Genomic DNA, 24,184 nt, shown 5'->3' on the forward strand with positions numbered 1-24,184 from the left:
TCTTCTGTGGATATAATGGAGAAGCTATAATTATTTTCATGGTGGCTTATTTGCATTTGCCTTTTGTCAATAGTGTGATGCCATATGATAAAATATTCCATAAAATTATACTTTATTTTTCTTTTTGATTTTTCCCTTCTTCCTTTATTTCCATCTACAAGAACCAATGAACTTTCCTTTGACTTATTTGACATTTCCTTCCATTTTCTGGTTTCATTTATATTGATAATGTCAGAATTGATATGATTCACTTCTAGTAGTATGTCCTCTGAGAGAAAGTTGCCATCCAGAAGCATCAATGGCTAAGCTGATGTTTGTTCCATTTTTTTTTTTTTGTTTGTTGGATGGCCCAAGCTAAGCTGGTCCTTGAGAAGCAGACAGGAGCAGTTGCCAGGATCGCACTGAAGCCTTTCCTGCATGGGGAAATCATCCAGGGCTGGGGCTCTGCTGATGGTCTTGGTGAATCTGGGTCTTCTGATATGTTATGATGAGGTGCTGAAACGTCTCTATGGAACTCATCAAATAGAACTTTATCTACTTAACACAATTTAAAAAGATTTCACTTTCATCTCAAACATAACATAATCTACATCTCATTTTATTAATAGTCTCAGATATGAGTTCACTCAGATTTTGATGACTTGTTAACCTTTTACTTATAAGGGGATAATTCTAAAAGGTCCTTACTTGATTGTCCGAAAGCCACAAAGCAGCAAGCTCCTTCAGTTTGGTAAATGAGAATGGTAAATTCTTCAGCCTGCAAATAAAACAATATTTTAACATTATGGATGAATTATGGACACAAGTACCTTTGCTTTGTAAGAACATATTTTAAATAGCTATATTCTATGATTACTCTCCAAATTCTGGCACAACATATTCATCCTAGACACCCCAATATGATGGAAAGGGTACTGGCCTGAGAATCAGGAGACCTGGGTCCTTATCTTGATTCTAGAATTAACTAGTCAAACACTATGGGTATTCATGGAAGGTTACAGGACTTATTGGAAATCACCTTGTCTAATGCCATCATTATAAAGATGAAGAAATATGGCCCAGGAAGTGAATCATACAATGAAATGTGTTAGGATATATGTCTGGGTTTCTAGATGATACAATGGATAGAGCATTAGGACTGGAATCAAGGGGATGAGTCTTCCAGGATTCAAATGTGGCCTCAAACAGTTATTGAGTGACTCTGAATATGTCACAACTCTCTGCCTCAGTCTCCTCATCCATAAAATGAACTGGAAAAGAAAGTGGCAAAGTACTTCTGTGTCTTTGCCCAGAAATCTCCAAATGGGATCATGAAAAGTTGGACATGACTGAAAACAACTGAACAATGGCAATTTGATAGAGAATACTATAAATTATTGAAAAGTAATTGAGATGGAATAAAATTCAAGGAAGATTCTTAGTTATCTCAAGCTGGACAGCTTGTGTTTTAGAATATACGGTTTGTTTTCTCGTTAGCTTTTTTCTCTCCTTTGATATTAACTAGGAATTTCTTTTCCAGATCTTAGTAATGGGAATGGAGTTAAGTCTTGTGACATAAGAAGGTGTCTTTGAGGTATCAAGAGCCAACATTTTCACATGGACGGTAAAAAAAAATTGGTAATAAAAATCATTAGCATTTATGCAGCACTTTAATGTTTGCAAAGTGCTTTAGAATATTTTCTTATTTTATCCTCACAAAATCTGTGGGAGGAGAATGTCTTTATTATTCTCATTTTACTGATAAAATAACTGAAGCAAACAAAGGGTAAATGATTTGTCCAGACTCATGCAGGCAGTGATCATCCAAGGATATATTTGTGCTCACATCTTGGCTCTGGGTCTCATTGTGCTGGCAAGAAGCTCATTTGGCTTTTTATTATATTATTATTTTTCATTGCGTTGGTTAATAAGATTTAGACAGTACATTTTCTGTTAATACTGTAGGTCTCTTCCTTTTGAATTCATTGAGTTTTTTGTTTGTTTTTCTTTTTGAGATTATGTGACTTGCTTAGGGTCACATAGTTAGAAAGCTTTAAATATCTAGGTCCAAATTTGAATTGAGGCTCTCCCAAGTTCAAGGTTGGTACTCCATCCACTATAACTATTTAAGGGCTAAATGTGAATAAATGTGAAAGATACAGCTAGTTGTTTGAATATTAATTTAAAAGTGAAATTATGAATATCAAAATCCATAATTAATCTTCATAAGAAGAGAAAGTTACCTAAGATCATATTTATTCAGTTTTGATGGAAATCTTAACTTCATTTAGTACTAGATGTCTCTGGGAGAAAAAAAAAGCTAGTGCCATTTTTCATAGGGGGCAGTCAGATTGTGAAGTAGATAAAACTGCCGGGCTTGGACTCTTCTTGCATTCAAATCTGGCTTCGGTCACTTATTAGATCCATGACCTTGTATAAGTGACAACCCTATTTGCTTTAGTTTTCCCATCTGTAAAATGAGCTGGAGAAGAAAATGGCAAACCGTTCTGGCATATCTGCTAAGAAAATGTTAAACGGGTCGAAAAGAGTTGGACAAAAGTGAAAATGACTGGACAAAAACCCAATGTTTTTCACAACCTTATCTTGATATTATGTCATGTAACTTAAAAAAGCAAAAATTGAGTTGTATTTAAAGAATTGTTTTCAAATTAAAGAAATATTTATAAAGAATATTCACTGATATTATAGTAACTACCACAGATTAAACTTTAAACAAACTTCATTTCAGTCTTATGATCAATGGCTCAGGAAACTTTTTCCATATACTAAGAGCAAGATGGAGGTTCTTATACACACTGCACTAAATTAAAGTTATCAACTCTTTTCTAAAGACTAATCTTTCAAATTTGGAAATAGCCTATATGATTAAATAGATTGAAGTCCCCTGGCACGCCTTGACTCCCCCCAAATACATGTCTGCTCATTTCCTTGTCTTTCTCTTCAGGAGAGCAGGAATGCCAGTGAGACTAGGAGGGATTTCATATTGCATTCAATTTGAGCTTAGCAAGGTCTTCGATTTCACTTTTTTGAATTAATTAATGTTTGTCAAGAGGGAGAAAACACCCACATGGAAAAGCATCAAGTACTTAATTTTAGAAATTCATGTAATTCATAGTTACCTTTAAATAAAAGTAACAAGCTGTTTGGAAATCTCTAATGAGTCACACCATCCACCCAAATGTTAACAGTACATTCGATATAAGCTCCCTCTTTGACTTAAACAGGTGGCTTTCCACAAGCTTGGATTCTCATTCCAAATCTCGACTCTGATTTCTTCCGGGTTATTTTATAACACTTGGTGTTCCTTTAATTTCTGCTATGGTTTGGGGCCATTGTGCCACTGGTATTTATGCAAGAATAAGCATTTGCTGAATGAATTGTTGAGGACAGTAGGTTCTGAGGTTATGGCAGAAAAATGTTTTGGCTTCAATATATTCTTATTGAGGGGCCGCTAGGTGGCGCAGTGGATAGAGCACCAGCCTTGAATTCAGGAGGACCCGAGTTCAAATCTGGTCTCAGACACTTAACACTTCCTAGCTGTGTGACCCTGGGCAAGTCACTTAACCCCAGCCTCAGGGGAAAAAAAAATATATATATATATATATACATATATGTATATACATATATACATATATATATGTATATATATATGTATATATACACACACACATATATATATATATATATATATATATTCTTATTGAGTCCATTCATTGAATTCTTGGTCTCTTTGTCTTTCCCCCACCGAATTTGGCATTTTAACCATGTCCCTACATAGGTTAGTAGGTCCCTTTGATCTGATGTTGAACCTATTTTGTCAATCCTAATCCTAATCTTCATCATCTACTCTCCCCCATTTCTATTTCCTGAATGATGTTCATTGGGTCAGTTACAAATTCATGTTACCTAACTATACTGCTCCACTTTGGGATTCACTGACTGCCTCTCTCTCTCTCGTTCACTCTCCATTGTTGTTCTAAACTTCTTCAGCCAAATAAAGCAAATTTAACATTCCTTCTACATGCTAAATCTTCAAATTTCTATTTTGCTTTGTTTCTTCTTTAGGTTCAACAGCTCCAGTCTCACTTTTCTTCATATGGCAGATTTCCCTTTTGTCATCCAGGTTGCCTTCCTCTATCTGCTCTCAAACTTTGAAGTGTTCTTCCTAAAATGAGGTACTTAGAACTCAATGCATCCCTCCAGATGTGACCAAGAAGGTGCATGGGGTGGGGATTGGGAGGGCATTATTCTGCTGGACACAGTAGTGGAACATAAACTCAGCATGATTTATCAGGCAGCAAAAAAAAAAAAGAAAAAAATTATATATATATAATAAAATAAATAATATAAATATATATAAATACATAATAAATAAATACACATAATAAATAAATAATATATATATATAAATATATATATATAATAAAATAAATAAATAAACATATGTATAATAATAATAATCTATATCTATATCTATATCTATATCTATATCTATATCTATATCTATATCTATATCTATATCTATATCTATAAATGCATTTAGGGATTGCATTAAGAAAGGCATAGCTTCCAAGAGCAAAGAAGTGATACTACTACTGCAATCTTCCCTGGTCAGGTCGCATCTACAGTGTTTTGTTCAGTTCTGAGTGCTCCAGTTGAGGGATGCTGATTCTGTAGAGAGCGTCCAGAGGAGGCCAAGTGAGATGATTAGAATGAAGGGCCTTGAGTCTACCTCCTAGAAAGATTAGTTGAAAGAATTGGGAAGGCAAAGCTGAAATACAGTGGGATGATTAACCTAATAAGTTCTTAAGCTATTATTATATAAAAGAGATGCTATAGGGGCAATATCATAGCTCTTTTGTTCAAGTTTATGAACAGTTATTATGTACAAAAGGGAATAGTTGGTTGGTCCTGGAGGTTAGAACTAGGAGCAATTAGGAGAAATTTCAATGAGACAAATTTGAACATCGTGTCATGAAATGATAACAGAATTAACAAGAACAACCCCTTAACTATTAGAGCTCTAAAAATAGAAGTGAGCTACTTTGAGAAGTAATGGGTTCCCCAATTCAAGGATTTCAAGAAAAGGCTGCACCGATGGCTTCATGGGAATGTTGGAGATTGGATTCCTTTTGAATTATGGGTTACATCATAACAGCTCTGAAGTTCCTCTGAGATATTTTGAGATGTTTAAGTCTCTGATTTATTCAGCATCCACCATCTAGGTGAAGGAGATGAGTCATGTAGCTTAAAATGCAAGAAGAAAGAAGATTGACAGATTGGCATCTTTGTCTCTTCTCCCGCCTTTGTGCCAATGTAAACATTTTATCCTCCTACCTGTGCCTTCTTTTTGGTCTCCGACTTTTTTTCTCCATGTGTTGTCCACTTCTATAAATTTTCTCTCAGGAGCTACTCTCCACCTTTTCCATGGTGTTTTCTGGTCACTCCCCTCTCCTCCCACAACTCCCACTATCATAGGACCATAGCTTTGGAGCTACAAGAGTTCTTAGAGATCAATGAATCCAAACTCCTCATTTTGCTGATAAGGAAACCAAGAGCAGAGAGAGAATAATTGATCTGTCCAAGGTCTTGCTTTTCACAAGTGGCAGAACTAGGACTCAAGCCAAGTCTCCTGCCCCCAAATGCAGGCACTTTGCCCTAGCCTACTTTTTTCTGACATGTGGCAATTGCCTGCTTTTATCATCTAGCTACAGCTTCAAATCCGACATCTCCCAGACCTTCCATCATCTTTCCTCTAAAATATGCTACTCCTCCTAACTTTCCTATTTATGTCAGTGGTCCCAGTCACCTTGGATCCAAATTTCGGAACATCTAATTTTTCATTTCCTTCATTCCTCATGTCTAATCAGTTGCCAACTGTTATTAATTTTCTCTCTGAAATCATTTTTCCATCTGTCCTCTCATTTACACTTCACCCCACCTCACTCATGCTCTCATAATAACTAGACAATGTGATCATAACGATTTCTAAACTGGTCTCTTTCTTCCGTTTTCCCCATCTCCAACCCACCCTATATCTTTCTGCCAAATTAATATTCCTAATATGTGTCTCCAATGATATAATTTCTCTGCCTAAATACCTTCTATGGATCCCCAGTTTCTCTTGAATAAAATGAATCAACCTGATTTTCAAGGTTCTTTACAACTTGTCCACATCCCAATTTTCTAGCCTTATTTTAAATAACTACTTTTCATGTAGCCCAAGGCTCAGGTAAAACAGACTCCTTGTCCTTTTAATGTCTATTGATTTTCTTTTGCCAATTTTAATCTGTCATTGAGTTCACAATCTAAAGGAGGACACAATATGCAAACAAATGTCTGTGAATTAGTGATATACTAAATAGGAAGTAATGACAAAGGGGAAGGCTTTAGAATGAAGAAAGCTCAGGAAAGGATTTTTGTAGGAAGGTTGATTTTAGCTGGGATTTAAAAGGAAGCCAGAGAAGTAGGAGGGAGAAATGAGCAAGGAGAGCCTTCCGTGTGTGAGGAAAAACCAGAGAAAATGTCTAAAGTTGGAAAGTGGAGTGTTCTGGCTGGGGAAAAGCAAGGAGGTAAACTCCATGGGATCCAAGAATAAGTGGTAGAGAGGAAGATGGAAGGAGCCTGGGAAGGTCAGAGATGGAATGGGATAGGTTATGAAGGGCTTTGAATGCCTAACAGAGAACTTTATATTTGGTCCTGGTGGTGATGAGGAGCCAGTGGAGTTAATTGAGAAGAGGGGTGACGTACATGAACCTATCTTTGAGTTTTAATTTTATCTGGACACATTATATTTTATAACAGTTATTTGTTTAGCTCTTGTCTTGCCTATTAAGTGATAAACTCTTTAATGTAAAGGATTCCAGTTTATTTATTTTGTAGCTATCATGCTGTCATTGCTGGCCCTCACATCCAGTAGGTGGAGAATAAAATTTTTCTGAATAAATGAATGAATTAGTTCATGAGTATTGTTGCTCATGGTTACTAGAATTGAATTCCATAGCCGATTAAAAATCTATAACTCATTACCTTCTGGTAGTTATTATAGAATATTTAATCACAATTATAAATTAAATTAATAAAAAATTTAAAGTTTAAAAATTACATAAGGATTTTCTATAAAGCTTGTATATCATCCAATCTAAATTTGGTTAAATAACATGGATTTTGCCAGTTATACAAGGCACATTCTGGTTAGCTTATTACATTAGATAATTCTAATTTAGATTCTCAATGAGATAATTCCCTTAGAGGTCATCAGACCCAAATTCCTTATGTTACAAAGAGAAAACTAGAACCCAAATGGATGATGTGAATTGTCCCAAATCAGAGGTAGTCAGTGGCAGGCCAGGATTGGAATCCAGGTCCCCTGACTTTGAGTCTGGCACTTGTTCTCTCTGCCCTTGTACTCTTTTGACTAATTAATTCTTCCCAGAACTTGCATTTTAAGGAAGAGCTCAGACTCTGTCCATTCCCTTCTTCATTCCTGAGTAGGCTCCTCTTGACTTTCTGTTCTTCTTTCTCCATTGTGATCTCAAGAAAGGACCATCTCTGCTTCATTTTCCTTTCCCCTTCAGTTTCCTTCATGTGCTGATTTTCTAATTAGAATGTTCCTTAAACTCAGAGAGAACTTTCTTTTTTATTGCATTTGTATTTCCTGGATTGAGTACAGGGCCTGGCCCAAAGTAAATACTTAATAAATGTGAGTTAATTTGACTTTCTTGGCTGCCATCTTTCACACTGTGAGTGTGAAATAAGTTTATAGTGTATCTTATTATAATGCTTCCATTGTTTTTCAAGCTGATTTGAAGTTTTTAAGAAATCACTTCGACTTAAAACTTAAAAAAGAATATAGTTGATATTTTCTGATGAAAGATAGTCTCATATTTTTGAAGACTTCCCTTGCATATTCTAGATATTAATTTATTAATGGAGATATTTTCTAGGAAGCTTTGGTTGATCTAGAGACTCAGAAGAACAAAATTTTGTGACATAATTAAGATGATGATGTCTTGCCATTGAATTTTCTGGGTGTTTTTCTTGGCACTTCTATTTTTCTTATTACCTGTACTGAATAATTACTGAGTACGATGAACTGGCAATTAGACATTTTAATGATATCATTACCACTCTAATGGGAATCCTAATATTTACACTGCCAAGTAATTTGCTAGAGACAGTGTTACAAGCACACACAGGCTTTCTATTTATTGTTAAACCACATGGACTTAATTATAATAGTGAAACAGAGAGAATTTTCACTCTTCCTAAATTATAGGAAGCTTTTGACTAAGATCATATACGTAGAGACTTTTCTATATTCAAACAGAAAAATTTTAATAAAGTTAGACTGATGTAACTTGTCTGCGTTTCTTTTAGATTTTCTTTACTAACTACAATTGATGGTGAAATGATTTGCTAAAGCCTTCATTCATAGCATGAAAAAGCAAGGAATTGATCCAAAGATATGGAAAGAAATCAAACATCATTTTCTTTAGTAAAGGTAAATTTATATGGATGAACAATATGGCAGAAATACCTGTTATCACTTAAGTTTAAGACTCTTAATTTCTGCATCTGGCCAATCTCTTCAGGAAGAAATTCCAGCTTATTGGAGCGCAGGGACATGACTGTAACATTTTTACAGCTCCCAATCTGTGGAAACGAAAGGAAAAGAAATAAAGAAGTTTCATTTGGTCACAATTTTCACATGAATTGCTTTGATTTGCAAGAGGAATTATGATTTTCACCTGAATGGAGGAAGTATAGTCTAGTGGAGAGAGTATACTAACAGTGGAGTCGAGAAAACTGGATTCCTAGCCCATTTCTGATGCTTATTAGCTGCTGAGTCTCAGACAAGCCCCTTCATTTCTGTGTGTTCCAAGCAATTGCCTAAAACTGGTCCTTGTTGTTTTTGTCATGGCAGCTTCTTTGTGAACCCACGAACCGTAACACAACAATTCTATTCATGGGGCTTTCTTGGCAAAGATGGTTTGCCATTTCCTTCTCCGGTGAATTAAGGCAACAGAGGTTAAGTTGTATGTCCTGGCCACACAGCTACTAAGTGTCTGAGACTATATTTGAATTGAAATCTTCCTGACTCTAGGTCTAGTACTCTATGCACTGAGTCACCTAGCTACCTGATCTATCAAGGAACAAGTGGCCTGGACCTGTGCCTTTGGAGGGCATTTCTACATATGGGATTCCCCATCTTGATGCAATCACAGATCCTTGTTTATTCACATTCATATGGATATTTGACAAGAATAGGTTAAATAGATTTCTGTAAGGGTCCTTTAAATGGGCAGCCACAGCGCAACAGGAGATTTGAGTGGCCCAGAAGTAATCTCTGTGGATATAGGACTGCCCTGTGGGTGGGATCCTGGCCATATTGAGATAGTTTCATAATGGGTGACGGCTCTCTCTCTGGTTGGCTGTGTGTGTGACCTCACAGGCCCTTTATAAGCCCACTGCTTGCAAAGAAACTTCTCAAATACGTCTAATGTCTTTTTTGTGGAAGAGCACTTTCCTTAAGATTCATGATACTTTCCTGATTATTCATATATAAAGTTCATCATCATTGTCATTGCATAATAATTACTTCCACTATCATCATCATCATCACCACATCATCCTGCCATCTCACACTTGCATGGTGTTTTAGGATTTTGCAGAATATTTTTCTTGAAACAAATCTATTGACATAAGTATTCCATTTTATATGAGAAACTTACCCAAAGTCACACAGCTGACAAATTGTGGAGTCGAGAATTGGACTCAGGTCCATTGAGTTAAATCTAGTGCAAATCTCAGCTTTCATAAAATTATTTCAAATCAGATCTTCTTATTTAATATTGCCATTAGCTGCCAAATTTAGCATTGCCATAAACTCATTCCCTTATATAAGGGGCAAATATATTTTCCTTGAAAAATTGATTGTATTTTTGCCTATAAATGAACCATTATAATCTAATACTCTATGCTCTGAAAATAATAAACATGCTTTAATTATTGTTCTTTGTTAAGGAAGTGCTGAAAGAGATTGAATTTAAATGTTCACTGAAACTCAATTTTTATTATAATATGGGAAGCATATTTTCTAAAAAAAACTTCTTAATTGGAAAAATTATTTTCTATATATATTAGGAAATTTTTAGGAGAATCTGAAGTATTAGTATTACTAAATTTGAATATTATGATTTTAAAAATAGGAAACACACAAAATATAAAAATTTCATTTGAGTAGATACAATACTCACAAAAGGAATTTCTTGTTTTTTTCCCCACAAAAATAAAACACAAATTAATTTTGAATCTTATTATAAAAATATAAGTTTGTATTCAATGAAAATAGTTTTGTTATTAATTTGATTTCCAATTCAGCAATATTTTAATGAACTTAGGAAAAACTCTTTTGACCTTCTGAATATACATTTTTTTTGAATACTTAAATTCTATTTTATATATGCTGGTATAACTTAGTTTTATCTAGAAATTACACACACACACACACACACACACACACACACACACACACACATATATATATATATGTAGAAAATAAATATGTAATTATCCTAGTGGGATATTTTACATGCGCAATATCATAAGTAAATATAAAAATATGCTTTATAAATTTTAATTTTTATAAAATCCAAATATATATTATAATTATACACATTTTTGCATGTCCCTTGTCTCCCGCAACAAATAGAATTACATACATTTTAACTTATTTCTACTGATATCACATACCTTATGAATCTGCACTAAAGATTTTATATTTAATCAAATAACAAATATAGTAAAAATTAATAAATATAAGTTAATTTCTTACTTCTCGGGGTAGTTCTGGGAGAAAATTCTCATCAACAGCTAATGTTCGGAGACTATGCAGGTAGCCAATAGTGGAAGGTAAGCTCTCCAATTCATTACAGCTGCAGTCAAATTCTTCTAATAAAGATAAACTGAAATTTCAAACACAGTTTAAAGCATTTCAAAATTTTTGGTATGAAAATAAGATTCTATAAAGTCACATTCTTTTAAGCCTCAAAACCAATTAAAATTTATTAGCTAGTAGTCTCATAAAAAGTTATCTAACTTATCTTGACCAATTTAAATAGATTAATTTAGTCTATAAAGAAAAGCTGCCTTCTCCTTTGACTTAAACTCTAGTTTGTCACAAGATATAATCTTACTTCTGGGCAGATGCTGGTTACACTTTTCAGATGAATTTCTCAAATGTGAATGTGTTTAAATTCTTCCCCAAATTTAGGGCATCAAAGTCAAATGGAGCTGGGACCACCAAACCGTACATAAGGAAATTTGCAGGACTCATATTGGCTTAGAAAACCCATACTGTTTTGTGTGCTTTTTTTTTCTTTTTTTAAATTAATTTTTATAATTATAACATTTTCTTTGACAGTACATATGCATAGGTAATTTTTTTTACAACATTATCCCTTGTACTCCCTTCGGTTCTGAGTTTTCCCCCTCCTTCCCTGCACCTCCTCCCCTAGATGGCAGGCATTCCCATACATATTAAATATCTTATAGTATATCCTAGGTACAATATATATGTGCAGAACCGAATTTTGTTGTTGTTGTTGTTGCAAAGGAAAAATTGTATTACGCAAGGTATGTTTTGTGTGCTTTTTAAAAAAATTAGTACATTGACATTCAAATTGGAAAGGAACTACATTTTAATCTGTTGTGGGTATGTGTCTGACGCCTCTGGAACAGAATAAACCTTTGCTCAGGCTTTCTCATCTGACAGCCATTGAATGGCCAGCTCCAAGGGCCTGACAGAACCCCAGCTCTGCCTAGCCCAAGGTCAACAGTACTTCTTCAACTGGATGGCTCCTTCACCAGGACTCACCTGAATAGCACCTTTAATTCAACATGTCAATAAAGGACTCATTATATCCTGAGCTAAACTGCCTCTCCTCTACTTGTGTCATCTAGTGAGGGCATCTTGCTCATGCTAGACCCTCAGATTTGGAACCCTTAATTTTTATTGACCTCCCTCAAATTATGGCATTGTGGCTAATTTTCCATTTCCCTTTTTCTTTGAGCATATACAATTAACTACTTGTCTTCAGGACCCTGCCAACTCCCATTTGGATTCCTTTGGGAGTGGCTCCCCTAATCCCAGTATCTCCCAAGCAAAACCTTCTCCCACATGGCTCTCATAATAACCTTCCTCAGTTACTGCTCTGATCTTGTCATTCCTCTCAAGACTGTCCTAGATTCCTATTGCTTTTTAAGTGCAAATTGCTAAACCTGAAATTTAAATTCCCCTAAAACTTGCCTTCAAATCACCTTTCATTAATCACATTACCTTCCCACATGCTATTGGCCAGCCACCCCAGACTTTAGCAGGTCATTGAATATGACATTTCATTACCTGCCTCTGGATTTAAACAAGACCAAGGCTGTCATGGACCTAGATCTTGGAGGCTCAGTTCAGGACTCCTTCCTTCTTTCTAAAGTTCTCTGTCCCAGGTTAGATCATCCTTGCTTATTGGGATGCAGATATGGCTCAGCAGACTATTGGAGCCTTGAAGTCAGGGACTATGCTTCTTGTACTTAGCTACCCCTGCCTTGACGTCAAAGGACATTTAACCAATATCTTTTAAATCAATATGGCAGTTCTCTAGTACACCTAATAAAATGAGGAAGATGGATGTAGAGGCAAAGGGTGCTGCTGAATTCCGTCATGTTGGAGAGTGGAAAGATGTGGTGGAGCAATGAAGAGGAAAAGGATTCCTTGGAGGCAAGAAACAAATCAGGTTCTTTCTGAAGAGGATGGAATTAGACCTTCTAGGGAAGAAGCAACTGTTGGTTTTTTCAAAGTATTGTGATGTGGCTCCTGGAAGTCACCAAGTGAGAAACCAACCAGGAAGGGTTGAAGGGAGGCAGATCACTATTTCTTACTGGTGACTCTCTTCTGAGGAACAATGACTTGGCTATTTATTAATAACTGCAAAGAGGCCTATTGTCTTCTAAATGCCTGTGCCAAAGACATGATGGTGTCACATAGAGAACGACTACCCACTTTTGATGAGAAATGTGGTATACATGAGGCTGCCAGAAGAATTCCAGAAACTCTTGCTAAGGAACACAAAGTTTTGGAAAAGAAAAGGATGAATTTAGGGCAAAGCTAGTGATTTCATCATTGTTGTTGACTGAAGGCCAAGGTTTTGGAAGAGAAAGGGAAATGTAGGAAGAGAATATCGGGTTAAAAACATGGCAGATGAGAATGGGATTTGGACTTCTGGATTAGAATTTGAAAAATTTAAATGATAGGCTACTGACAAAGGATGAAGTACACCTAATAAGAGATAATGAAAATATATTTCCTGGGTGTCTTGCAAACCTATAATATGGTCTTTAAACCAAAAAGGATGGAAGAGGTGGAAAAACGGCTTGTTGATTTCCAATATAAACAGTAGTTATGATGAGGGAAGAACAATATTTATAGTGGACAATAGATAGAAAATTTAATAAAGGTGCTAGCCATAAAACATTACTTCAGATTTGTACCATGTACAAAGTACAGGTAACATGCCTATTTAAAAAAACAACTACTCAACAACTGGAAGATACAATTGCTTAGGTACTATCAATGAAAGATCCTGGAGAATAGGAAAAGGTCCAGTGGGATTGGAGAAGAGCAAATTCAAATGTGGGAAAAGAATGTAGTCTGCTGTAAATCTGCTGGGCGATTTAACTTCAGTTATAGGCAAAATTCTAAGATATCTTGAAGGGATCATGGGATATTGTTACTATTTTGAAAATTATTGAATGCAGTAATATAAATATATATATATGTCACAGCAGACCAATCTCACTTCCTTTTTGGATGGCATTAAAACTATGATAGGTCATTGCAATGCTGCAGATATAGCTTACCTATATTCTAACAAAGTGTTTGAAAACATGCCAGGAGCTATTCTTTTTTTTATTTTATAATTATAAATTTTTTGTCAGTATATATGCATGAGTAATTTTTTAAATAACATTATCCCTTGTATTCATTTTTCCAAATTATCCCCTCCCTCCCTCTACTCCCTCCCCCCGATGACAGGCAATCCCATACATTTTCCATGTGTTACAGTATAACCTGGATACAATATATGTGTGTAAATCCCATTTTCTTGTTGCATGTTAAGTATTAGATTCCGAAGGTGTAAGTAACCTGGGTAGATAGACAGTAGTGCTAACAATTTACATTCACTTCCCAGTGTCAGGAGCTATTCTTTGTGGGAAAAGCTAGAGATGCATGTTAGATCAATGGTGTCAAACTCAAATAGAAATAGAGGCCACTAAATTATACATAAGGATTCTTGCATGCTGCCTATTGACTTAATAAGCCACACATGAACATTATCTGTATTCTATTGAATTTTTATTTATTTTGTCAAATATTTTCCAATTGCTTTTAATCTTATGGGTTTTGGGGGGAATATGTGTTCCAATGTGAGTTGTAAATAGTTGTTTGACATCTCTGGGCCAGAAAATAGTAGAGTCAGATAGATATGGGATTAGGTGAAAGGTTGGACCAAAGAATAAGAAAATAGTTGATGGTACCTTAGAAGAGAGTATCCAGGAGGGAGTTCTAGATATCTGAACTTTACCATGCTATTTAAATATAGAGATGACATTGAAAACATTGGCAAAAGCAAAATTTTGAGGTTTATGTTTTCACTTTATGAAAACAAGAATTTCATAATTATAAATGTGATTTATAGGATGAATATTAGCATGCTTAACGTATCAGCTACAACTTAGTTATCTCTAATAGAATACTACTATTAGTAATAATAATATATTCTAACTTTCTCCATAAAATTTTAAATCCTTGACACAAGATCTTTATTTAACAAGTTAGACATTTTCTCACAAACTGAACAAACTTCTACAAGTTTTTTGTCCTTTAGTCTCTTTACGGGCATCCTTTTCCTAAAGCTGTGCTTTCTCTTTCTATTAATTACCCAACTATAACAGACCTCAGTACGGCATAGCAGTTATTTTATTCTTTTTTTTTTACTTATGTAAACTCTATGCAATTAAAACTTTTCAACCTTACCTACTAACAAAAAATTAAGCCATTGGAAAAAAAATTAGAAATGAATATACAAAAAGTCACTGACTCTATTACCATGTCCTTCAAGAATTTTAATTGCTTTAGAGCAATGGTCACAATAAGGAGGCTAAAGAGCCCCCAAACTAGTTTAGCCAGCAAGCACTTGATTTCTTTGCCATGTCAATATCCAGCAATGAAGGGCAAAACCAGTTTACAGTATAAATTCATATGTAAAACCTACAGAGGATGGTGGTAGAAGATAATAAGCAAGATCACATTGCAAAGCTGTGACGTAGAGAAAACTACATGTAAAGAAATCTAGACAAGCACCCAACCAAGCTAGTTCATTCTATGAGCATTTAGAAATAAAGTCCCTCTCTCCTTCAGATGGAACACCTCCCTCGTGTTTCCATAATGATCTATTTTAATAATTAACGACTGGGCAACAACTACAATTAGATTTTAGCATTTTTGTCCTTACTGTGATATAATAAGGAAAAGGAAAGGAGTTTAAGAAGATAAAGTAAGAACAGCTGGAGAAATCCAAATGTGCAAGGAATGTAGCTCTACTGGAGGCAATACCATTTTGGAAACTCTGAGAGAACAAATTTAAGCCAACGGAAAGAAGAGAAGATATTAAATAACTGGAGGGAGAAACTATCCCTACAAAGTGTAGTTTTACATTACTAACATCAAAGGTAACGAAATGGAAACATAACAACAAACTCATATGATTTCTTTCTCAAGCCTATAAAATTGTTATGAGCATAATCTGCTTGTAAACAATGGTCTCCTCCATTAGAACATGGTTGCTTGAAGGCACAATGTTTTGTCTTTTGTATCCCTGTGCTAAACTTTGGGGCTATGAAGAAAAAAAAGACTCTTTTCTTTCTAATATCTGATGCTCTCCAAATTGTGCTGACTTGATACTGAACCATCTTTGGGGAAAAATCAGCAGGATCTGTGGTCTTCTGGTTGGTTGGTTGGTTGTCCTTTGTTCTTGAAGAGGATTAAAATGACATTGCTAGGCTAGAATTAAGGGAATCTAACTGTGGCTGATCAGATCAACGTGACCCTGGAATGCTCTACCACAGGTTGGGCACAAATAGTCCCTATGAACATTTGGAGTGATGGATTTGTGAAGCTCACGTTGCTTTGGAGCTACTTCAATTCTGCTTTACTTATAGAGCACAGAGCCTTCTCTGACAAAGAAGTCAGAGCTGGGTGATCCCAGTGTTTCCCATGCCGTTCAATTAATTCCAAAATTATTAACAGAAACTTTGAGAGTTTCTTTGTATCAATTTTTTTAGAATTTTATTTTATTTTTTTAAATAATATTATCCCTTGTATTCATTTTTCCAAATTATCCCCCCTCCCTCCATTACCTCCCCCCGATGACAGGTAATCCCATACATTTTCCATGTGTTACAGTATAACCTAGATACAATATATGTGTGTAAATACCATTTTCTTGTTGCACATTAAGTATTGGATTCCGAAGGTATAAGTAACCTGGGTAGATAGACAGTAGTGCTAACAATTTACATTCACTTTACAGTGTTCCTTCTCTGGGTGTAGTTGTTTCTGTCCATTATTGATCCACTGGAAGTGAGTTGGATCTTCTTTATGCTGAAGATTTCCACTTCCATCAGAATACATCCCCATACAGTATTGTTGTTGAAGTATACAGTGATCTCATGGTTCTGCTCATTCCACTCAGCATCAGTTGATTTAAGTCTCTCCAGGCCTCTCTGTATTCCTCCTGCTGGTCATTTCTTACAGAGCAATAATATTCCATAACCTTCATATACCACAATTTACCCAACCACTCTCCAATTGGTGGACATCCATTCATCTTCCAGTTTCTAGCCACTATGAAAAGAGCTGCCACAAACATTTTGGCACATTCTTTGTATCATTTTTTGACTATCACACGAGTGCTTGCTTTGTGTTGAGCTCTCCATCAAATAGTCCTTTTGGCAAGAGTACATTTGGCATTTGAATGATGTGGCCAACCCAATGGAGTTCTGCTCTCTGCTTGGAAGTTTAGTTTGAGAAAGGACTCAGTGTTTGGTATCTTATCTTACCAGGTGATCTTCAAATCTTCCCAAGACAAATAAAATGGAACATCTTCCTGGCTTGGTGCTAACATAGTGTCTGGGTTTCTCAGGTTTAGGACAGCAAGTGGCTCCATATACTTTCAGTTTGGTAGTCAGTCTAATATCTCTCTTCTTACACACTTTCCTTTGGAGCCTCCCAAACACTGAGCAAGCTCTGGCAACGTGGCGTCAACCGCGTTATTAATATGGACGTTCCTGGAGAGTACATTGCTAAGGTGAGTGAACTTATCCACAGCATTCAAAACTTCTCCATTTGCTGGAACTGCTGGTTCCACAGAGGGTGGATGGATGATGGAACACCTGGGTCTTAGTGTTGTCAGGCCAAAATTAGTGCAAATAGCAGAGAACTGATCCATACTTTATTGCATCTCAGCTTCAGAGACTGCTTGGAGTGCAAAACAGCATGCCCCGACATTCCCTCCATGTTAGCCCTTTCAATTGAATTTACCATTTGTGCCGTCGCTGACCTTGGTGCTGTGTTCATCCTCACTGAAACTGTTTGACAACATGGCGGAAAAGATCATGCTAAAAAGCATGGGAGCAAGCACACAGTCCATTGGTGACAGGGAAAGCATGAAAGCACCATCCATTAGCCAGAGCCTGGGCAAGTGGGCCATGGTGAAATTGATAGATAATACTAATGAACTCTCAAAGCCAAATTTTGACATAATTTTCCATGACCTCCAAAAACAGTATCAAAGGCTTTGGTCAAGGCTACAACCATTGTGTATGGATCCCTGCTCTACCCCTGGCATTTCTCTTGGCGTTGTCAGGCAGTAAAGACCATATCAACCTTTACTTGGCCCTTTCTAATGCTACACTGGCTTTCAGATAGATCATCTTCTTCCAGGTATAAGGTCAGCCTATTAAGGGGAATTCTGGCAAAAATCTTGCAAAATAACAACCAAGAAAGAGACTCCTCCATGATTATCACAGTGCAATTTATTCCTTTTACCTTTATAGAGATGGACAATGGAGTCAGCCTTGGACTCCTGGGTCATAATCCATTTGCCATATAATCTGGAAAATTACAGTCAGTTTTTGGATGAGCAAAGAACCTACCACCTTGTAAATTTGGAATAGAATCAGCACCAGGTCTTTTGCCACCTGAAAGGAACCCAATATGGCATTCTAAACCTCTTCTTCTTTGGAACTGCAGCTAGGGAGGGATTCACTTCAATCTCAGGTAAATGGTCAAAGGATTTATTAATTAACGATGGTCTTTTTTTTTTAAATTTTTATTTTATTTTATAATTATAACATTTTTTTGACAGTACATATGCATGGGTAATTCTCCACAACATTATCCCTTGCACTTACTTCTATTCAGATTTTTTCCCTTCCTCCCCCAACCCCCTCCCCCTGATGGCAAGCAGTCTTATATATGTTAAATATATTACAGTATATTCTAGATACAATATATGTGTGTAGAACCGAATTTTTTGTTGCACAGGAAGAATTGGATTCAGAAGGTAAAAGTAACAGTTTACATTCATTTCCCAGTGTTCCTTTTCTGGATGTAGCTGGTTCTGTCCATCATTAATCAATTGGAATTGGATTAGCTCTTCTCTATGTTGAAGAAATCCACTTCCATCAGCATACATCCTCATACAGTATTGTTGTTGAAGTGTATAATGATCTTCTGGTTCTGCTCGTTTCACTCAGGATCAGTTGATGTAAGTCTCTCCAAGCCTCTCTATATTCCTCCTGCTGGTCATTTCTTATAGAACAATAATATTCCATAACATTCATATACCATAATTTACCCAACCATTCTCCAATTGATGGACATCCATTCATCTTCCAGCTTCTAGCCACTATGAAAAGGGCTGCCACAAACATTTTGGCACATACAGGTCCCTTTCCCTTCTTTAGTAGTTCCTTGGGGTATAAGCCCAGTAGTAGTATGGCTGGGTCAAAGGGTATGCACATTTTTATAACTTTCTGGGCATAATTCCAGATTGCTCTCCAGAATGGTTGGATTCTTTCACAACTCCACCAACAATGCATCAGTGTCCCAGTTTTCCCACACCCCCTCCAACATTCAAACGATGGTCTTTTAAGACAGTCTTCTGGTGTAATCTCCAAGCACACAGGGTGCTAAGCTTCACATCAGGATGATACTTTGGACTCAAGGAGGTGGCCTAGACTACTTGTCTTCCCACTCTAAGCGCTTGTGTGTCGAGAAATCATGTCTACCTCCAACACTAGAGCTGTTAAAAATATCATTTTACCATTTACATGCTGTAGTCATGAACTAAAATATGGGGGTAGGAGAGGGAAATTCAGGACCTTGAAAAATATCTAAAATATAGTATAACCATTATCCATACTTGTTTTGACAATGTATCCCAGGGTTTAAATAATTAATCCTAAGGATTATCCTATGCCTCAGGAGAAATCACATTCATTTATGATGCTCAAATCTCATTTGAGTTACTAACTTTCTTCAATAATTTAAACCCAATGATTTCTGTGAGATTACTGTTACATAATGAATTTAATAAAGCCACCACATATTTAGTCTGATGTTTCCTGCAATGTTGATTTGGTAACAAAATAATGTGGCTCCACTATTTAATAACAGTTACCAGGGTGTGGTCAAATAAGGAGATGGCTATAATGATTTGGAGATACAGATCTCTGAAGTTCAAATACTTGGATTTATTGTCCTTAATTCCATTTGTGAAGTGACCTTTAAAAATGGATAGAAAACTATTCACATTATTTCAAACCTCATGTCAACCCATATTAATAATCAAAACACTTGAATGAACACCGACTCAATGGCAGCATGGTCTATGAAAAGAATGCTGGGCTTAGGGTCAGGAGAGCCCTAGCTGGGACTGGTCTTCTGATACTCACAGACTATATGGCTGCAGCTGTCATTTAAGCTCTCTGAGTCTTAGTTGCCTCATCTATAAAACGGGGACGATAATATCTGAAGTACCTAACTGTGAGGATCAAATGAGATGGTTGTGAACAAAGTGCTTTTAAAATCTTAAAGCTCTAGAGAAATGCTAGCTGCCATGTGGGAGGCACCTGGAGGAAGATGCAAGAAGAAACATATATTGTCTGCCAGAGTTCACAATACAATCAGGAAGAAAACATGCGTCATGTGGAAAGGCAGCCAATAATAAAAAAGATAAACATTCAATAAAATATAAGAAGTTCCAAGGCAAATTATGTGGAAATGATAAAGAAATGGTTTAGACCAGTGGTCAACAAAGTAGAGTGTTGGAATGCCTGGGGTGGTCCACAAGATAATGTGATCACGTTAGCACCCTGGATACCTTCGGATCAGTCGGAGTCAGGATAAGCAAAAGTCTTTATTCTTGGTCTTTAGCGGTAGAAGTCAAGGGGATGGATGCAGGATCTCTGCGACCTCATCTCTTCGTCTCCCACCCAGAAGAGACTCTGGCTCGTCTCACTCCACCCCCTAGTCCCTCCCACAATTCTCTGTATACACCAAACGATTGGGCCAGCACAGGATAGTGGGAAGGGCCATTTTCCAAGCATATTCTTATAGAATATTGTCAAATTGGTAATTATCCTCAAGTGCTCAATTATCCGACCTCAGTGCATCAACTCAGTTTCAGCTCTTTACAAGACAGTTCATTGATTCAAATGTCATTGATTGAAATGCAAGGAAACTCTATCTCTCCATATACGCACACACACATATATATGCATACATATTGTATAGATTTATCTATACAAATATATATATATTTGTATAGCTAAATATATATATTTGTATAGCTAAATATATATATATATATATTTGTATAGCTAAATATATATATTTGTATAGATAAATATATATATATATATATGTATATATGGAAATTAAGCTTTAATAATATCTAAAATACTTATTGACACTGCTGCCCTCATCTGATCTTTATATCATATATTTCCAAGTCATATTCAGTAAGCAAGGTGATGCTAGGATGGAATATAACAACTTTCAGTTCATGGTTTGTATGTATCTGTTAAGGCTATTTATGGATTATATTACCTAATTTTAACTAAATCAATTCTCCCAAAATGGACAGTTGGCTTAAGATTCCTGTAAAGGAACTATAGATTGAAAGGAGTACTAAGGACCAGGAGAACAAGAAAAAAGAGAAAATGCTAGAATTAGCATCTTTTTTGTTCCTAGTATGTAATCTTTATTAGTCAAAGTCCAAGGTAATAATGATAATCTAATCAGATCGAACAAGAGGTTAGCTTCCCAAATTCAAAATTCTCAAGGTAATGTGCAACATGGCTTTAGCCCCAGCTACTCCTAATACTGGACTTTGCCCTAAATATTGGTTGTGCTTGGAATATTAGCAAATGATAGAAATATTTAAATTTAAATTAAATTTAATTTAAATTAGCATATGATAGAGAATTTAAAAACTAGACAACTAGAATATGTAGATGAAACTACAATATTTTTAGCAATGTTTAGTCTCCTAAACTAGGTCATTCTCTACTCCTCATTCTCTCTCATTTTATTTTCCTACATATTTTTATAATACATATATACATATATATATAATCTAACCATTGTACACATATATGATAAATATACATGTTTGCATGTGAGTTTTAAAAAGTCCCGTTAATAGTATGAATGATCAAATGAATGCTGCAAGAGTTCATTAGAAGGCAAGAGAATTATGGATTGCAGAGAGTTGGAAAGACTTCACTAAAAAGAGAAATTAAGCTCAATGTTGAAAAATGGGTTTGTTTTGTCTAAGTATGAAAAAATGAAAGACAATCTCTGGGCTGTGATGAAGGGACAGTGGAAGGGACATGGTATGAGAAGAGACCAGTAATGAGAAAGGAAAAAGGAAGAAAAGACAGCGGGCAGGAAGGGTGGAACCGAGAGGAGGCAGAAGTGTTTCAAAGTGGTCAGAGTAGAAAGGTCAGAACAAGTTCAAAATAACCAGCACTTAGGGACTTCCAGTGTCTGGTTGCGACTTCCCTTTCCAACCTTTTGCCGTGGGGCTCCCTTTGACGTGTACCACGTTCTGGTACTTCCTGACTGTCTACTACATTAGTCCATTTCACAGCCATGGGCATTTGTACCAGATGTTTTCCAAGTCTAGAATCCATTTTCCTTTTCATCTCTTCCTTGAAGAATCCTTTTTCTTTCTTTGAGAAATCATCTCTTAGAAAGCCAGTGAATGGTATTATCTCATTCTTCTAATTATTGGTGTTCATCGCCACCCCTAGTAGAACATATAGTCATTGAGGGCGGGGTCTGTTTCATTATCATCTTTCTATCCCTATGGTCTGAGAGGAAACCTTGCCCATAGTAGGTACCTAAGGAATGTTTGCTTAATTGTTTATGGTGGAGGGCCTTGAATGCAAAGTTAAGGGGCACAACAAGAAGGTAAAGACTTCCTGAAAACTAGAAAACGTAGTCTGGGGGGCTTTAGACCAAGAGCTCCTTGAAAACAGGGGCTGTCTTTTGTATTTCTTTGTATCTCCAATGCTTAGTGCATTATCTGGCACATAGTAAGTACTTAATAAATGTTAGGTAATTAATTAGTAGTATATTATTTAAAAAATATGCTTAAAATAATTCATGTCAAAGTTCCCAACTTGAGGACTCCATGTTTGGGCATTCATTGTTGGGAAAAGTTACTTGCCAGAATTTCGAAGGCATTATTGGTTTTAAGAAGGCACAGACAAAAAACTAAACACTGGGAGTACAGACTGTCAGGCTCCCTCCTGGTTCTTTTTTTATTTTCTATTTTCTCACTTGATGAGCTCATCAACTCCCATGGGCTTAATGATGAGCTTCATGTGGATTACTCACAACTCTGTATTGTCTTTTCTAAGCTGCAGTCTCATATCTCCAATTGTCTGTTGAATATTTCAAATGGAATTTTCCACAGGCTTCTCAAATGGAAAAACAAAAATCATTAATGAAAATCATTACCCTTCCTTTCAAACTCCCTCCCTCCTTAACTTTCCCAGTTTAGTTAAGGATACCACCATCCTTCATGTCATCCAAGTTTGCAATCTTGGAATTATCCTCCCTCTCCCTTATTCCACATAACCAGTCATGGCTGCCTTAACCTTGTGCTTGCAGGGGGATGGCACTGACAACTAGAGCAACCAGGTTGGAGACAACTCTCCTAAAATGTTCCTGCCCTCAAGGATCCCATAGAATGCTCCTGGAAACAACAAATACACAGAAAAATGTGAAATATATACAAAGTGCTTTCTGGGGGAAATGAAGATGGGTTTACTACAGGAAGTGGTTCTGGATCTGAGCTTTGAGAAAACCAAAGATTCTATGAGAAAGAGTCGAGGAGGAAGAAAGCTGCCCAAAATAGGGCCAGACAGCCTGGGCAAAGGCACCGAGCTGGAAGCTAGGATGATTCTGTATGAGGAACAGACAGTAGAGCAGTGTGGTCCTTCCATAGAAGGAAGGAGAGGAATGGGTACCACAAATGGGAGACACATTCTGGGGGCTTTAAAAGCCAGAGAAGTTGGCCTTTTATCCCAGAAGCAAGAGGAAGACAGTAACCATTTTTGAGTTTGGGAATAACATGGTGCTTTATCAATGTCATTTTTGAAGTTGTGTGGAGGATGCACAGGAAAGGGGCCAGACTGGAGTCGAGGGCAATGTTTTCCCTGGTGGGTCACTGTCCTGAAGGATCCTTAGGAAGAATGAGTAAATATAAGAGGAATAAAAAAAGAAAGCTGGAATGATGATACTATAATATAGTAGGGATGGGGCGAGTACCAATTATCCAAACATAATTCTGGAGCTCCTCCCTTCCTTTTTCCCTCTTCTCCTCCATCCTTTCCTTCTCCCCTCCATCTTTCCTTTCCGCCTTCCCTCTTTCCCTCTATTCTTCCCTTCTTCCTTCCCTCCTCCCCTTCCTCTCTCCTTTTCTTCCTTCCTTTGATAGGGCTAGAGGTTGACTAGAATGATGAAATCAGGAAATCATGGTCCTGCAAGATT

At 36.4% G+C, this 24,184-nt stretch overlaps 1 protein-coding gene across 12 annotated transcripts in view; it reads right to left on the reverse strand.

The window, feature by feature from the left end:
- Positions 1-24,184, reverse strand: part of LRRC7 (leucine rich repeat containing 7) — a 561,937-nt gene that overhangs the window by 124,585 nt on the left and 413,168 nt on the right. For all 12 annotated transcript variants that reach the window (XR_012481825.1, XR_012481824.1, XM_074265661.1 and 9 more), the window contains 3 exons: positions 10,838-10,967; positions 8,540-8,655; positions 688-757 (listed from right to left, as the gene is read on the reverse strand). Coding sequence is in view for 10 of the 12 variants with exons in the window: in XM_074265661.1 (XP_074121762.1) it covers positions 688-757; positions 8,540-8,655; positions 10,838-10,967 (316 nt within the window). In the remaining 2 variants the exon portion in view is untranslated. The remainder of the gene's footprint in view (positions 1-687; positions 758-8,539; positions 8,656-10,837; positions 10,968-24,184) is intronic.

The sequence above is a fragment of the Sminthopsis crassicaudata genome, chromosome 4 (assembly GCF_048593235.1).
Source record: "Sminthopsis crassicaudata isolate SCR6 chromosome 4, ASM4859323v1, whole genome shotgun sequence".
Lineage (NCBI taxonomy): Eukaryota > Metazoa > Chordata > Mammalia > Dasyuromorphia > Dasyuridae > Sminthopsis > Sminthopsis crassicaudata.